Below are 17,723 nucleotides of genomic sequence, written 5' to 3'. Positions count from 1 at the left end.
ATGCAGTTCAGGAGGATGATAGGGTCCAGAAAGGGTTGATCTCTGGCAAACCAGTCAAGGACTCTGTCTCCCTTGAGTGTATCTCCTGGGAAGATGACCCACTGGCCTGCACTAATCGGGGGTCCTGGGTGGGTGTAGTACTCTGGAAGCTCCTCATTATTACTGTTGGAGTACTCAGTGAATGCGACATCATCAGGTCCATCTTCGACGGCATCATTGGTGGAAGTCTCTGAGATGTGGGCAAATCGAGGCTCTGCAAAGTCTCTAAGGTTGGCGATGGTGATGAAGTTTTGGGGAAGGACTTTGGATTTGGGTCGAGGGGGTGGCCAGACAAAGTCTGACTCATGGACAGAATCGTCGTCCCACCATGAAGGGGGTTCTTCAACTCTATAAGTTCCATCAGGGGTGTACAAGGAGAGGGAGGTTGGGGCATCGTGCCATTCTGGCTCTGGGGATTCATCTCTTTGATGTTCTCCTGCATCGCCCACTCCCCAAAACTTTCCTCATTCCTGGGCAGGGAGGAACGGGTTTTCACCTTCTTCGAAGGTGGTTCTTCACCCAGTTCATCCATGGACAATTCGGTTGAATACGTCAATGTAGAACCCACTCATTCCTCTCTGATAGAGGTGCTCTCCATTGTCGTCGAACCCTGGGACAGCTGCTGATAACTCAGTGGAGGTGACTGATGGCTCCCTGGAGTCATTGTCATTGCCCCAGGTTGTGGCATCCCAGGATCCCTCTGTATTGGTCCAGTACTCGACTGTAAACCTGGAATCTGTTCGGTCATCTCGGTCATCAGGTGGAATGCAGAGTCATCTGAGCTCTTCTTCCCAAAGGGATTCTTTGCCTTCACCATCTTGCTGATCCTCACTCGAAAACTCGAACGTGGAGGCTCGGTCTTCTCCATCAGGTAAGGGAGGTTGAAGTGTGTTTCACTCCCCCCTTGGCCGGGGTGTGATTGACCTGAGCCAGACGGTGCTTCCTGTCTGTGAGGTTCCTGTGGATGAGCCATTGAGTCCGTGTATTCTCCCTCTTCCAGGGGTCAGTGCTCTTGGGCATCGGGTTGGTTGGGTAAAATGGACAACTGTGATTGCAGTTAGCAGTATCAAGGTAATGAAGGTACTTCTGAAGATAATGGCAGTGTGGTCTGAGGGGGTGAGAGGCATACAGTTCATTGTACCACAATGAATGTTTCAGGTCTCGAGGTATGGTGGGTGCTGTTTTAAATAATGGGCAGAAGGTTTTTCTTTGAAAGTATAACAGTGACTGCCTTGAAGCAGTATGGTTACTGTTTGAAGATGATAAGGGTATTGAGGGCAAGCTTCAGCTAAATGTTATGCACTAACTCTAATCTAAACCAAGGCTGGTCTCTATCCTGTCACTCACGTTCAGTGATTCAGTGTTAGAGAGGCATTTGGTAGAGTGCGAGAAGTTAGGGCATCACTTAGATAGTGAAAGCAAGGAGCTTGTAAGAGTTAGGAGTATATAACCTTAGCCAAAGCTGGGGTCTAAGGCCACAGTGTAGGCTAGCTTAAATACACATTAGACTCATACTAAGAATAGTACCTACTAGGGTGCGTGCAGCAAGAAGTGCACCTTGTAATGAATGAGGAGTGAGGACACTAAAAGAAGTGTGTTCCCAACAAATGAGAGTAAAGAGTGGATATCACCTGCATCTGCGCAGGGCTCCATCTGAATAGGCCACATCCTGTAGACTGCCCTCGACTAGCAGTTGACTCTTGCCCAACCATTAAGAAGCATGATGCCATCAGGAGAAGGGTGATGGTGCATGTGGGTCATCGGTCATCTGGGTGTGGCAGCTGTGGATTGGAGGATGGCAACCAGGTAAAAGATATGCCAAAGGAACATTGTAGGCCTGAGAGATAAGATGGTGCAGTCTGTAGTTCCTGGAGATAAGGATAAGATAAGATAAGGAGAATAGGGGTAAAACCATAATAGTCTTCCACTTCTTCAACCATTATGGTCCACTTGACTACTTTTATGGGTGGAAGACATACCTTGTACTCGCAATCTGGCTCATTCAAATGTTTGGTCTTCTTGTCATCCTGGCCATACTCTGTCCCCATGGCTCAGCACATAGATATTGCCTCCCCTCCAGGCTCTGCGCCTTTCTCTGCTGCCTCATGCATTCTCAGGCTTACTCAGTGGGAGGGCTCCTTTTGGTTCATTGACTCACCCGCTCTTCCTCTTCCCAGTCCGATTTTCTGGCCATGGGGTATGGGATCTCCTCTCTTGTCCTGGTGAGGGGGGCTCTCCATTGCATCTGGAACTTTCCCCAAGTCAGGCAGAGTCTATCCACAGGGTGACTTGCCTCCCATCTTTATCGCTTCATGAGGCAACTTACCTGGGCCTTTTGCTGTGAGGCTACTCAAGCCTGTTTTCTGTGTCAGGGGCAATGCCTGCCCTTGGGGTCCTTTATCAGTCTGGTGGTCTATGCCAGCACAAAGGTGGAAGTCCCCTTCTACACCTGCTGATTCCTGTGCTTCTTCTTCCTTAGTTGTCTTGATGGTGAGCAGAGCATAAAAATTTGTATATTGTTCAAACGGTGTACCTACAAAAGTATTATAAGTCTGACCAGCAGTGAATAAGCTTGTACCATGAGAAACTAAGTCCTTTGCCAACGACGTTGAAGCACTTAGTGTGCTGATGAGCCTAAACTTCTGTGGCAATGGCAAAAACCACAACTCTAGAGGAGTTCATGGCAAATGGCGTGTAGCAGCAATAAAGGCTTTGTGAGTGTTTTGATGCACCTCCATGTGATGAATTCCTCAAGAACACAAGTATACACTGCGACTTTTCAGTCAGCGGAGTAGTACTCTTAACAAACGAGTACTAGAAAGCATTGGCTGTAAGCCGGGAAGGGTCTCAATAGACGAGAAGGAATGGAATCCAGTATAACTGGGAATACCGGCAAACTGTGAACAAAGTGACGGCAATTAACTAGTAAAAGCCATGGGCAGATTTGGCAGAATTAATGGAAATGCCATCAAAGAGAAATACCATTGGCAAGATAACAAATACCGTGATGGCAAGAGATGAAGACTGTAGTCAAGAAACTGGTGGTAAAATGAAGAGAGACTGGCTGGCAGAAATATGAAGAGGAAGCTAGTGGCAGCAAAATGATGACTGATACTGGGCAAGGCTGAGACTAAAACTGGGCTGAGGTTAACTGTGATAAAATGAAACTGATACTGATCCTGAGTCTACACAGAGACTATCCTATACTGAAACTGACAGCAAGATAACAAATACTGTGACTGAAGGTCCTATACTGAAACTGTTGACCGAAATTCCATGACAGACACTGCTGGCAGCAATAATGATCCTAATCTGTGTCCACATGAGGATGTAACTGTACTGAGCTGAACTGGGGTGAAACGATGGCAACGTAGAAAGTGAAGACTGGTAAAACGATGCTGGCTGGTGAAAGTGAAACGGTGCTGGCAGAATAAAAGATAAAAGCGAGTTGTGGACACGAAATTCCATGTATTGGCACAATATGAGCATACACCAATACCATTAGAATAAAAGCCGTGACAGAGAGTATAACTCAGAGTGACTATGCTGTTATTGTCTGTCTCCTAGTGGGTACAAGAGATAGCGGTTGTAGCAACTTAGTTACTTGTCATTGATAACCTGTGTGTCTCTGCCACCACCTATTTTCCATGGTGTATACTAGCTTTTATACTACATGCCTGGAATAAATTTAGAATACTTGAAGCGAGTCCTTAGTAAGTCCATAGTACATAGATTGGTAAGAAATGATACCAAACACATGTTCCCAAGGTTCTAAAGTAACAGCACCCATATGGCTTTACCATATATAGATGAAGTGATTAGCAAGAATGCCACCAATCTCCGGAATTTTGAGCTGCTGTGTTGCTGTGGCAAAGTACATTGAAGCAAGTGTACTGAAGTAGATGCTTGCAGCAATCTCTTGGCAGTATAACAGCCTTAGTAAAGACTGAGGAAAGGTCACAGTATTAAAGCTAATGCCATGGAATTGCTATTGGAGCTGCAGAATTGTGGCTGTGCTGCGGAATTGCGGCTGTGCTAGGCAATAAGATGGGATTCTAAATCCGTGAGATCAACAATCAGGTGCCTGGCAGAATTAATGAAAGAAGACTGGTGAAATTAATGAAAGAGGCACATAATTGATGTGGGGTACAAGTGAGGAAGGATAATTGGTGGCATTAAGCAATATTGCCAGGATTGAAATAGTAGGTTTGTGTGGTGGCTGGAGAATTAAATATCTGGTAAAATCCGTGAATTCTGAGCATACAGAGCCTGGAGGCTCATCAGTGCTGCTGGCTCATCTTTTGACAACTCCTTTGCCTCCTTCTTGTTGTTGGCCTTTATGGTGCTTTCGACCTCTTCCTTTTCAGCTTCTTCCAGCAGTGCTCACAGCCTCTGTATGTTAGGCTTCTTCCTCGGCAGTAACTTGACCTTCTTCCATTTGGACTTGTCGTTGGGGCACTTGTTTTCGTACCTGCGATGTCCTCGTAGTCCACACTTGAAGCATAAGTTGTCTTTGCATAACTTGTCAATCGCCATGGGCTCTCCCTGTCCCCTATACATCGTTCCCATACTGTCCTTTTTGTGACCGGTATTTCCAGGACTGTTAGCTTTTCTGGTTGACTGGTGTTGGTTGCCTCAACTTGAGTTGTTGTTCAAGGGGGTCTTGCTTCTGGGTGCCGGTCCATTGCTGAACTTGGCATGGTGGACATGGTAGTTCAGGTCAATCTGTTTGACCTGTTGCTTCCATTCATTGTACATGGTCAGGGGGGCTTCCTTGGAGTGATAGATGATGTCCTGCAAGGTCTTGCGGGTGCCATTTTGGGCTATGCAAAGCATGTCAGCATCGATTCCCAGCTTTCCAGTGTCTTTAGTGAGTTCCTCGAACTTCTGGAAGAATTCTTCCATGCTCTTGAAGCTAGACTGCCTCAACGCCTCCCACTCCTGATACTTCAGGTCCTGGTGGTGTCCTTTCCAGAATCTCTGCTGTACGGCTGCTTTGAGAGCCTCATATCTGGGGTACCTCGTATGGGCCGGGTTGGCATGCTGGTCAAGGAAGTAATCACTCTGGTGATTCCAGCACTCGAGTGCATCATCTTCAAACCTGGTGATGCAGAAGGCCACCCGGTGTGGGTTGGACTGGAAGTATTTGTAATGTACTTCGAAATAGATTTGACAATGGTTGAAGAATCTGTCTGTAATGCACTAACTTGGATTGAACAATGTTTGCCTCTAAACTGTCACTTGCATTCAGTGATTCAGTGTGATAGAGGGCATTGCAATCACTAGGTCAGGAACGATAGTTCTTAGACATGAAACAGGGAGTTTCTGCATGAAAAGTTAGGAGTATATAACTTTAGCCAAAGCTGGGGTGTAAGACCACAGCGAGGCTCTTCTTAAATACATTATGGTATTTACTAGTGTGTACTGTCCCAATGCATCGCTGTCTTCTGTATCATATGGTGCTTGGTATGGGAGAAGTCCTCCTGCAAGTAAGAAGACTAGCATCTGTATGGCACTATCTTCTGTAACTATATGACTGAGTCTTCATACTCCATTAAGTGCACACAGTCAACCTTAAGAAGCATGACTGGGTAAAGGAGGGTCAGGCCCATAGAAGTATGATCGGATTTAAGGGCCATCAAATGGATCATGCATGTGAGCAGTGTGACCAGGTGGGTCATGAATGATGCAGATCAGGTATGAGGAATGATGATGAGAGTCAAATGATGAGTTGGTGTGATAAGATAAGATAAGGCAAAAAATAGGGGTGAATTCATGACACTGTCAATGTCCATTCTGACTCCTTTGAATGGTACTGGGTCTCAGATGATGTTGGGATTTGCAACTTCAAGCTTATGCCAGAAGATTCCCGAAGCTTTGGCTTACTCATTTGTCATGATACTCAGATATATTTAGTTACTTTGGTAGAATATTCTAGATACTTTTCGTAGTATATAAGGAGCTCATTAGGAGCTCTAATAGCTAACAATTAGGTATTATTCCTACTGCAAGCCTCCCACTGCAATAATTCCAACAGATGATGGTCGGCTTCAGATTGCACCATGGATATTCATCATCATCATCATCAGGGGTCCATCAGGATGGGGGTCCTCCTCCTGGTGGATTCGGTGGTTGGGATAGTGAGCATAAAGAAGGGTTTTGGCTTGGTGGTGGCCCACTCGGTTTCGGTGGTGCCAGTGATTGCCAATGCATTGGTGAAGGGCCTGTTTGTCAGCTGGGACCAGCTTCTGGTCCTCTGCCTCTGGCAAACGGTTTCTGTTATATTGGGATGCTTGCTGTTGATGCCGATTTTGGCAGTGATTGCAGTAGGGGCTTGGGCCTCTGGTAGGTTTGTATCTCAGTCATTTTGTTGGCCAGGTGATACTTGTTCCAGATGGTGACTGCCACCATGTGTTCATCCCATCGTAATATTTGGTATGCTAGGTTATAGTCCACCCTACTCTTCGCGTCTCAATAGTCCTCCCTGCCTTCGGTTGCGTACCACTTCAAGTCCTCCTTTAGGTCATTCATGCATCCCTCCCTTATTTCTTCAAAGAGTAGGGTTGTTATTTGGTCCTCTTTCTCCTGGAGGGTGGTTTCCACCAGATCCTCCATCCTGAAGCAGTCAGTGATGTCTTGCATTGCCTTGTCCTGCTTCTCTTCTTCCTTGTCTTGCCACTCGTTGCTCGGAGTGGGTGTGTACACCATTGGTGCTTCCTCCTTCTGTGTTCCCCATACTGAGCTGGTGAAGTCCACCACTGTGAATCTGCTGAGCCTTGTCATTGGTCTCTCGGTTCCTATTGTCCTCACTGTCATCCTTGATGATGGCCAGGACATCCTCATGCTGATTCTCAAGCCTGGTCATGATACTTTGATGACCACCGAGGCTGCCGAGGGTGGTCAAGTCAGTGCAGGCAGGTTCAGAGGGAAATGTGAAGTTGTCAAATGCATGGGTGTTGATAGATGTGCTGGGCCATCCTCCTCTTTTGGTTGTTGGGGTGACTGGGCTGGGGAATCTGGTGCGGTCTCCTGCACTTGACTCGTGGTAGTATTGTTCGAGGTCCCACTCTGATCCTGGCCCCAGACATTCAAGTTTGCCCACAATTCTTCAGGGGAACTCCATAGAGCTGCTGGTTGGGGTTGTGGAGCATGGATGATAGGACTCAGTGTCCTCTTCTTCATCAATGGGGGTCTCACTTCAAATTCGTATTCCCCCTTCTGTGGAACTGAATGACCAGGGGTCTGTCCAGCAGGTAGAGGGAATGCTATGCCCATTGGTGATGTCCACTTCTCTTCTTGGACTGGTGTCATCTCCTTTGTCTTCCCTTTGCCTGTTACTGCATCTTTCGTTCACTGTAGCAATCCTTTCTTTTTCTCTGTACTTGAAGTCGAGTGAATAGATGTCTTCAATCAATGCCTCTGGTCTCGGGGGGGGGGGGACAGTATATGGGCCTGGCAATGTCATGGACAATTGCAGATCTTTGCCATCCGGGAATTTGGGGTTCGATGGGTCTGCCATCATGGAGTGTTGGATATGTGGGGGATGGGGTGGTTGGTATGTAATGTGTGGGTATCTGGTCCATGGGTGGTCATTGTATGGGTAGTCGGGCTCGTCTTTGTTGATAGCGGTGTCCCAAGTATCCGATAGCTACTCCTGCAAGGAAGATAGTGATGGTGGCTATGAGGAGCATACCGGTAATGGCAATGGTGATTGTTTCGGAAGGTGTGAGGGTCATGAACGTTGTGAAGCAAGCTTCGGCTAAATGTTAGCCACCAACTCACAAACAATGTCAAACAAGGGGCTGCCACTCGCACTTTGGTGGTTTCAGCCTGATCCCTGTGGCAATGCTTGTTGGATGAGCTAGTTACTACTTAGATAGTCATGGAGCAATGAGTTTGAGTTGGGTATATTAACCTTAGCCGAAGCTGGGGTTTAGACCAGTGAAGGCTCTACTTAAATACAGGTAGGTCTGTGCTAATAATAGTATACTATGTTCAGTGAACATGCATGAAACAGGTAAAGTTGTGCAGCAACCAGTTGTCGCAGTATTGCAAGACAAGCAACTGGTTAAGGCATGTGAACTGTCTGTCTAAGCACTGAAGATAAGATAGATGCTTGGATAAGATAAGAAAAAGAAAAAAAATTGTAACAAGGTTTTCATTTAGAATTGGCTGGTAAACCATGACCCTTGTGCTTCTGACTTGTGGGGAATATAACATCGTAGCCGTGGCTGCTGGTGGGGGTTCAATTCCCTATATACCATTGAGTTTGTTCCAAGTCAGTATTTTTCCCTTTTGTTTGTTGACCCATGGCTTGAAGTGAAATATTGAGATTCCAGACAACTGTCTTGGTTGTTTGGTAGCTTCTTATTATGACTAAGAACTTAAATGCTTTATGGGTATGTCTGTGTATTCCTTCTGTCCTTCTCTGGTTTAATGGTTAGGCATACATGGGGTTCAATTCCCTATATCAGAATACAGGTGGTCTTCTTTGGTGCTTGCACATTAAATTTTGATATTTCAATTATTGCATCTTTTATTAGATTACTGCTCTTCCATATGGAATGATTTCACAGTAAGTACCACCTCTTCCTTGGATTTATATGGAAATCCGATATGCTTAATAACAGTGCTAAGTATCAAGTGTAATGCACAGATAATATCGTGTACTGGCTATATCTGCCGTGTAGTGCTTGGTTTCAATCTCCTGCATCCTATTTCTGTTTCAATGTACTTGATTGCTTGATTTTTGTTTTGCGACAGGACTGGTATTTTTACTAGTCATATTCAACCATTTCGCTTTTTTGTTTCGTGATGACCCAAGAGTCCATGTAAAATCCATCAACCTGAAAGATGGTGAAATCCTCACTAGACATTTCTCCTCGTGTGAGGTGTAAAAGAAATAGTGAGTCAGTGTGGACTTTTTAGCTTTCAGTTTATGAGCTTGTACTCAAGGATAAGTATTATTTTGAAACTGTGGTCAGATTTCAATTCCCTCTATGAGAGCTGCATGTATAAACACAGCCCTTTCGTGCTTCAAGAGATGTTTAAATATGGTCCTCCCACTAATTAGTATTTCCAGGTTTCTTTCACAGATGTATGCCTAAGCTGCGGTGTTTGCCTGATGAAGGGTTTGATTCCCACTAACCGATTTGAATTTGATAGATGACTTTTTTTATTGCTAGGGGTTCAAGGTCCGAGGATGCATCTTACTTGCTGACAGAGTAGGCTTCTCCCATTGCCGATGAAGCCTCTGGTTCGATAAGTAATTTTTGGTTCAGTTGCTCGGGAACCTGGGGATATTGAATTAGGACACGGATATGCATTTGTCTTGGAGGGAGGGAGACTTGGATTATTCAAGTCAGAGACAGTTTTCTTCTCAAGGAATTCCTGTATTGATCTTCGCAGGGATATGGCTGACAAGCCCCTGTTCATTTAGTCGTTCCAATCAGGGTTCGATTCCCTGTCCCATGATGGCGTGAACCCTTCCTAGGGCTTTCTTTTTTCTAATTCCCATTGGGATTTGAATTGATTTATGACTCATCCTCACTCATTTGTGGGCATGATAGCTTTCAGAAGTCAAGGCCGAATGTCAGAGTTGGTACAATGGGAACCAATCAGGGTTCGGTTCCCTGTCTGGGTTCTTGACATGAAACTCTTGACTTTTTTATGGATATCGTTAGGGGTACATTGGTCAAGGTCTTTAGCGGGAATTTTCAGAAAGGAAAAGCAACTGACAGAGGTACAAGAATAGGAAGCTGACTCACTGGATATGGTGTAATTGTTGGTTGTCCTTCATTTGGCTCGCCGTTCTAAGGTTGTGAGTTCTTGTGGACGATATATTAGCCTAACTCTGTCTGTGGTGTATACTTTTCTTCAATATTGATACATTGAAGTCATGTTGCTTCTATCTATGTTTCAATGTTACCAAGCGGTTGCACATTGCTTCATGGTGACTCTTCATGTTTATTCATGCCAGACCTGTGGTGAAGAAAGCCTTTGTATGGTTCTGTGTGCTACAAGTCGTTGGACAGTGTATGGGCACAGGGTAGCGAGGCATTATGGCTTTTAAATGTTCCAGGTATAACCTCGCTCATGCTCAAATTCTCTATGCATAATGCTGAGTCACTGATTGGCTACTCGATATCATCGAAAAAATTAGGCACAGGCAAGATATGGAATCTTGCATATCGTGTCGACAGTTTCTATGCAACGTATGACTTGTCCTTGGCACGAAAATCTCAGTCCTCTATCTTGCGACACAGCATACCCATTCCTCCCCATCAACTTGTATGTGAAATCTCTGTGCCCATAAAGATGAGTGAATAAAATGCTGGCTCAGAAGGAGGCGAGTATACTTACAAAATTCTGTTGCTAATGTGACTGTTCGTTCTGTCTGCGACAACGCCCCGAGAGATCGTCTGTTTCATATGGGATAATGGCCATGTCGAGCATATTAAGGTGTAGATAGAGTGTGCTTGGCAACGCCTCCGCCGGTCGGAGAGGAGTGGAGCGGTGTCTGCAGATGCGCATATAGTCGGCTTATTCCATGAGAGATGTGGGGGCGCGTATCGGATTTGCAAGCCTATGGTGCTACACGCTGACAGTCCTTCCTCCCTAAGAAATCATTGGCCACATCTTGAATCCAGGCGGGATCTCCTTGTTGAAGAGTCTATTCTGTTGATCTGTCCACGGTTGGGCGTCCAAGTTTAATGCTAACAGAGTGCCCATGTCACGGAGATGCTCAGGGTCGGCCGGTTCCGGATGCCGATCAGGCTTGTGCAACGCGTCATTGATTGTCACGCATAACGCGATGGTCACCTCTCTGCCAACAACCACCACGTCTCCTACCAGTGGCCTTCTAGCTCACTTCACGTCCTATTTCGTCCCGTCTTCCCATGGAACTATTGCCGAAGTACGAATGATGCGATTCTAGCCTTGTTCTAGCCCGACCACGGTCGACAATGGCCTTCAGTTCTGTTGTTAGCTCTCCCTACAGTAAAGGAAGTGTGTCATTTGCCCATCTGCTTTGTAACTTTCCCGAAATCTCTCCATCTAGACTATAGGCCGACGTCAATTTCTCATGCGCGCAACGATTGACCCTCAAATCCCTTCATCGTGTCGCCCTTACTCAACACCGCACCCATAGCGGCTGGTTCTCTGGGCGAAAACTAGGTTTGAAAGTCCGTACGTGGAGATGATAGTGAATGACAGCCTTCTTGTCTCTATGCAGGTCTTCATCACCATAATGCGTGATGGTGACTTTCACCAGCGATACATTGAAATGTTCTTGGAGGAGTATACGCAGAGGCAGGAGACGAAAAAGACGGCACGCTTGCCCTCTAGTACGTATTTTCTCTTTATTCTCACAATATGGTAGATGCTCGCTCGCTGCAGGTATCCTCAATCTCGAAATCTGTTCGTCTCTCTGCCACTCAGGTAAAGGCTGCCCACAGGTTGAACGTGAACGTTGAAACCGTTGAACACGCGTCGTGATCTACGTACAGGTAATTGTCTCCATCCGGTCATACTGAGAGTGCGATACTTCTGGACAACTACCGACCCTGCGATTGAATGGTAATGCATCCATTCTCTGGGGCATGCTATATGCGACACGCTCGTCCTGTTGTTAAAGGATGTCAAGAATTTGACTCAACGAGTGCAGGTAAATGGCTTTGTCATCTTGTCTATCCCGATTACTCACCATGAACCGTGAATTCAGCAGAGCCGAGCATATATTATTCAATGGACTATTATGTCTGACTCGCGTCCAGGCATGTAACTAGCTATTCCCCAGCGTCATTCTGTGAATGTGCTCCTGTCACCTTGCGCAACATGCCTTGTTGAGGTTCAGTTCCTTACGCCCACATTGGGCAGTACATGGGCAGCGTCGATATCATTTCCCCCCCTTCCTAGTGCATGTGTAGTTGGACTCCTCTTGGTTCGAGGTATATAATGATTCTCTGTATGGATGTGGCTAAGGGGGGTACTTGGCATTTGATTACTTCCCGTTCGATTCCCTACATCCTAATGGTAGAATTCTGATGTTTTTTATCTTATTCAACTACAATTGAGATTCGCGTTGACCCGTGTGTGCTGTGGACGGTGTGTACTGTAGATGTTGTTCTGCTGGCGTGATCTGTGTTTTTATGATTCGGATGTATCCTTTTGTAAGATTGAGATTCCTCATCTCCTAATGTGAGTTCGTCATTCCGGTGACTTAATGGGACGCGCACCAGATTAAATACTTCGTTACCGTCACATCTCTTCTTTGTTACGCAGCTTGGACGGCTTCTTGATTGGAGAAAATACTAGCGTCGTAAACGGTACCGGGCGTCGGAACGGGGAATCTTCACCAACCAAAAGTGGAGGTGGCGATAATTTGATTTCCTTTCATTTGACGTTAACCAGTGTCCACCCCTTACTCGAGGCTTTCGAGGAATTACTGAGCAATACATGTTCATCAACACGAGTGGCTTTCCACATGGTTTTCGCTCTCTCGTGATGGGGTCGTTCTGCTTAACGCAGACTTCACAAGCCTGAAAGAAACATTTGAACAATGATACGAACGATTTGCCAAGTTCCGCCATAGCCAGGGGAAGTACACCATAACAGCTAGTACGTCAGTGGTGCTATGTTACCGTATGCGAGAAGGAAATGCGATGTTCCTGTCCGAGCTATCAGGCAAGGAAATGAAACAGTTAAATTGCGAGACAGCTCACCAAGAGGAGATTTTCCTTGTGTTTGCGCATAATTCTCAATAAATAAAACGTCTGCTTCATGAGTTATTTTCCAGCCAAATATTTCACATCGTCCGGCTTACAAGAGGATTTGTATCCTCAGAGTAATTTTGATATGTAAACCGCCGTTCCTAAGAGCGGAAAAATTGGCTTCGCATTGCCATGACAGACCAGTACTATCATTATTCCATCGAAGAACAAACCACGCATGAGAAGAGATCAATATCAGCACCAGGAACCCAGCGAGACACTCGTACTCATAGATTACGTCGAGAAATCACCCTAGACGAAGTCTTCTACACTTGTTGAAAAGCAGTTAGGCACTAAACTGCCGTACGTAGTTGCGCTTTAGCGTTTTCCAAGTCAAAAACCAAGCCTTCTCATCGACAATCCTAAGTTTCGAGAGAGATGTCGAAGAATGATATTCTCAGAGAGCCCAAAAGAAGATGCACACTCCCCGGAGGAAGACGACTACAAATAAAACATATCCATAGATTGGGATCCAGAACAAGACGGACTTCGCATGAGGTCTAGCGAAGGGAACGTAGTATCGATTATGGCCTCATACAGAGATTTGAGGTCCCCAGCTCCTTGTGGAAAGAGATCAGCAGACATTTCGGAGACCGGCCCGGTACTGGCTTCCTTTCCGACCACCACCATCACGCGCCATAACGCGATATTGAAGGACGTTCTGTCTTCGATGCCTCGGTACTAGTCCCCGTCGAGCCCAAAAATGAAGGACAGTACCCCTCCGCGGCACTTGATCAGGACGAAACATCATTGGTCAGAGGTGAAATTTTTACTCTTTACTTCACTCAAAGGCTGATTGGCTCCGGATCTTTCCCTCTGGAGGTATTCGATTTGTTGATCAACCACAACGCTTATCGTACTGCACTATCAGTCCAGGCACCGGGTTTTCTTCGTTTTAACAATCTCCAGGCGGCAGTTTCTCTGATTCCGCATAAGGATCTAGTACCGTCGTTGAACCTTTTCTCACTCGTTCGCCTGCTATGCTCGACCGTCCGATTATACCACTATCGTCGTTTGCCCTTGTGGAATTAAGCCAGGTCTCGTAGTCAAGTAACGGAAGTCTAGTTAACCGTCACGCTGTCAAAAAGCAAAACACAACACGCTGGATATAGACGAGAATATTTCCTTTCCGACGTGACTGACATTATGAGTTTACTAGCACAGAGCACATAATGCCGTCTAAGAGGCAACTGGAACAGCGACCTCCTCCATTCTACGGGAATGATTCTATTTCTTCCGTAAGCCAACAGCGATTGTTCATTGGCACGGTTTTATTTCGTGAGTACGTCCTGCCTGCAGGTTCACGTACCTTCCTGCGACCAGGTCGCTCCTTAGTCAACTTGGAATGAGCCCGAAGGGGATGTTTCTTTATTATCGCCTCTGCCGCACCGGTATGGTTCCATTTTCTCCAAGTGTATCTCTCTTTAATAAACGTCAAAGTTCATAAACTCAAATACGACAATGCTTCATTATGTTCGCTCCAAATAGTCCTGTGAAAATTCCAGTACGTGAATTCTGTCTAATTCTTTGGCTTTTCCTTTTGACCGGCTTTGAACCCACTCCCCGGACTCGGTAGAATTTGTTTTGTACGTCAATTCATTCGATTAATACTACTACGCCGCCTGAACAATCTCATCGTAGTAGTCAGAACACCCAACTAACTACGCCTTGCGTCGCTGCGGAGAGCGAAGGCTATGTCAAAACCAGTACATATTCTTTTCTTTCCAATGCTCGCATAGCTCCGATATCATGCCTAGATCAACGTGATACGTCGGCAAGCCGAACGTATGCCAACCCACCCCCAGGCTCGCAGTCAGTCGATCCGGTTCTTAAATGTGTGGCGGAACGTTATATTGTCTGCTCACACTGGGCTCAATCGTGTCATCAACTGTTAAGTGAGTAACTGGCTATATTTACCGCGCCGACCTACCGGTTTTCCTTTATCAGGGCCATGAGTTCTTGATGCTCGCGATCACGGGGCTTCGATAAGTGAATTCGATTCTCCGTTGCCGTGCTTCGGTCGTTTTGATCAAAACATAAGCATTACTACGACCGATGGTACGTCTACACTCCATCAACTGTATCACCGCGTTTTAACTGCAACATAGATATCCTGTTACCATGAGCAAACCGTCTTACTCCTCCTTCAGTCTCTACATATTTCTTACCACGGCTATATCTCTTCCGGGATCCCATGATCAAGTATCTTCACCAGCCAGACTTTCTTTGATCCACAATATCACGTACTGTGTGAGAAGCGTTGCTTTGTAAATTCAGTACTTGCCTATCTTGGCCTTGCCACTGCCATGAGCTCTATACGAAGTCTTTAGTTTCCCACGACATCGCTGCCGTGGATTTGTCTGCGGCGGAATTCGCTGCGTCTTCTTTGATGGTGTTCTTCACTCTACTTCCCCTTCTGCTCCTGAACTGCATCGTGGCGAGAGAGTTGTTCAACCATACCATTGATGATACGCTCGGGGATGAGCTGACTGGGTTCCAAGTAGACTATAGTTCGGCCAGTCAACCTTCGAACGGGAGCGAACTCGTGTGGAAGAACGCCTCCCATTGCAACGATTGCCCCGTTGTGCTGGACCACTCATTGGCGATGAACGGCACATGGACTGGGGTCACATACTATCCATCTCTGGGAAATACAACCGCTCGGCTTTCATTCCGTGGTGTGCTCCTTGGTTTTTGTTCTGAAGACATTCTTAGACCAAATGTCGTTCTCAGGCTCTGCGATATATGTCTACCTCATCATCTCGAACTATCCAAAGAGCACGGGAGTTGTGAGCGATGCGATATGTGATTTCCGAATGGACGGAGAAGTCGTAGGAAGCTATAGCCATAATTCTGACGGGACATATCAATTTGAATACGATGTTCTGGCATATAGCAATGCATCTTTGAGCGACGAATATCATACGTTGCTCATAGAGACTACGGGGACGGAGCCGTCATATATTGTTTTTGATTATGTGGTTTATACGTACGTCCTTGGCATGATCACTCGATTTCGTGCTCACTTCTTGAAGGAACACTCAGTCGTCTATCCTGCTGCCAAGCTTGTCCACAAAACAAGGTTCAGTTATTTCGAGTAAACTTTTTTCACCGTCATCAGGAGCTCCTTCCGCTCTTTCTTTCGCCGCCATATCCTCCTCAAACTCAGCCAAAACGTTCGGAGGTGCCATTGCAGTAGGGGTTTTGGCATTGGTCATATTGGCGGCGTCGCTGGTATTTTACCTTCACCGGCGACGCCAAAATCCAACTGGACCAGCAACTCCATCGATGATGGCGCATCCCAGCGATTTCTTCCATCCATCCAATCAGATGCCACAGCGGCCTACAGCTGTATTCCATTACGACGCCGAGTCATCCACCGACACATTAACAACTCAGGTTCCTGCTCCAGCAGGGGCCGGGAGAATTTCGCGTTTTTCCGATGCTTTTTTGCGTTCTCTTGCGTTTGCTGCGCTTGAGTGATATGTGTTTGGGTGCGTTTTCACGCGATCTTGTGCGTTTTAGACCAGGATGTTATTACACTTACTCCCCTGAAAAGGCTTCGCTGCCCAGCCAGCTTCGTGTAAATGTATTGCAACTCACAATACTGTACGATTTCGACCGTTAATTCACGTAACGCGTAACGGTACCCCATGAAGTGAAGCTATCGGTAATTCGTAACGCGTAACAAGCCCTTCTGAGAGGTAGTACTCGCTGAATATGGCAAATTTTCGGGTCCGGCTATCACCGGACGTCCTAAATATGGTAATTTTATGACATTTCTCGGTGAATGAAGCTATGGTCCGACGGCCATAAAGCATAACGCGTAACACCCCGTGAAGCTACGGTCGAAATAGGACAGTATATGTAAAATCAAGGCTTGTTACATGCACTTGCACCTTAGAAAATGCTTCGCATGTCATCCCGCAAGACAAGATCGATAGTCAAGTCAGAATGCATCTCGCACATGAATTGAATCTCAAATACGCACCTAGCAGGACCTCATACGTGCGTTACTGGATACAATGCATGGGGTCAAAATAGAACGAATTCACGCATGTGACTGTGACAGGTTTGTGATGGGTGCGTTGAGGTGCGTTAGGCTGCGTTTTGAGTGCAGTCAAGCCCACAACATGCTCTTCGATACTCCAGGCTTAGCAAACAGCGTTTGAGACCTTCTGATAATGTCGGGGTACTCATAAAATTGTTTGTTTTAACAGCAACACTGTTAATGTAAATAATAACTTGAAGTGACTGATCAGTGACCTAATGCCACATTCGATGGATAATACAAGTCAAAAGCACTTACATTTGGACCCTAAAAATGCTCACAATCCAAATGTATATCCAGAAGGGAGATAAATAAATTGTAAATTAAGTTCAGGTAGTCAATATCTACTCCATGATTGTGCGGCACTAGTCTAAGTTCTCTTTTTTCGAGACCATTTAATAGCTCTTATCATGCCCATACAATAACACAGCGTAAAAAACGCACCTCTGTCACGCACGCACACGCATCAAACGCATCAATGCATCAAACAAAACGCAAACGCATTTGTTCCAACGCATGCATGATAATGCACACGCAAATACATTTAACGCAAACGCGCGAACGCATCTATAAACGCGGAATTCACCGTGCCTACCCGCTACAGCTCTCCCGTAAAACTTGGGGAGTGATGAAACCCACGAATGGGTCGCGGTGAATGATTGTTCGGATCAATAACAAATGCGCCCAGCTCTCCACCGGTCAGCGTCAGTCCACTGTTGCGGAATTCACAATGTAGGAAACGGTCGCTGCACTTCATTCTCCGTATGCACGCATAGTATCGTTCAGTGGTTAAGATAGAAACTCCGGTTTCGGTTCTCCTATATCCGGATACAGCGGCGGTACCGCTCCCTTTTGATTGTTTT

General features: G+C 46.0%; 3 protein-coding genes across 3 annotated transcripts; 2 read left to right on the top strand and 1 right to left on the bottom strand.

Moving 5' to 3' along the window:
- Positions 1–4,674: 4,674 nt before the first annotated feature.
- EV420DRAFT_1645056 (uncharacterized protein) lies at positions 4,675–6,904 on the bottom strand (the record flags this gene model as incomplete). Its single annotated transcript, XM_060477731.1, has 3 exons — positions 4,675–5,140; positions 6,542–6,797; positions 6,850–6,904. 3 exons carry the CDS (start codon positions 6,902–6,904, stop codon positions 4,675–4,677), a joined length of 777 nt encoding a protein of 258 aa, XP_060328571.1.
- A 3,864-nt stretch (positions 6,905–10,768) lies between these two features.
- On the top strand, positions 10,769–11,620 carry EV420DRAFT_1481623 (uncharacterized protein; the record flags this gene model as incomplete). The annotated part of the gene is made up of 6 exons (XM_060469789.1): positions 10,769–10,954; positions 10,987–11,046; positions 11,106–11,222; positions 11,273–11,384; positions 11,437–11,478; positions 11,547–11,620. The coding sequence occupies 6 exons, from the start codon at positions 10,769–10,771 to the stop codon at positions 11,618–11,620; spliced, it is 591 nt and encodes a 196-aa protein (XP_060328570.1).
- A 3,578-nt stretch (positions 11,621–15,198) lies between these two features.
- On the top strand, positions 15,199–15,910 carry EV420DRAFT_1273185 (uncharacterized protein; the record flags this gene model as incomplete). Its single annotated transcript, XM_060467743.1, has 2 exons — positions 15,199–15,487; positions 15,543–15,910. 2 exons carry the CDS (start codon positions 15,199–15,201, stop codon positions 15,908–15,910), a joined length of 657 nt encoding a protein of 218 aa, XP_060328569.1.
- Between the last annotated feature and the right edge of the window lie 1,813 nt (positions 15,911–17,723).

This window comes from Desarmillaria tabescens (genome assembly GCF_030435595.1).
Source record: "Desarmillaria tabescens strain CCBAS 213 chromosome Unknown EV420scaffold_27, whole genome shotgun sequence".
Classification (NCBI taxonomy): domain Eukaryota; kingdom Fungi; phylum Basidiomycota; class Agaricomycetes; order Agaricales; family Physalacriaceae; genus Desarmillaria; species Desarmillaria tabescens.
The sequence above is the reverse complement of the archived record's forward strand: the minus strand, read 5'-3'. Positions and strand labels throughout refer to the sequence as shown.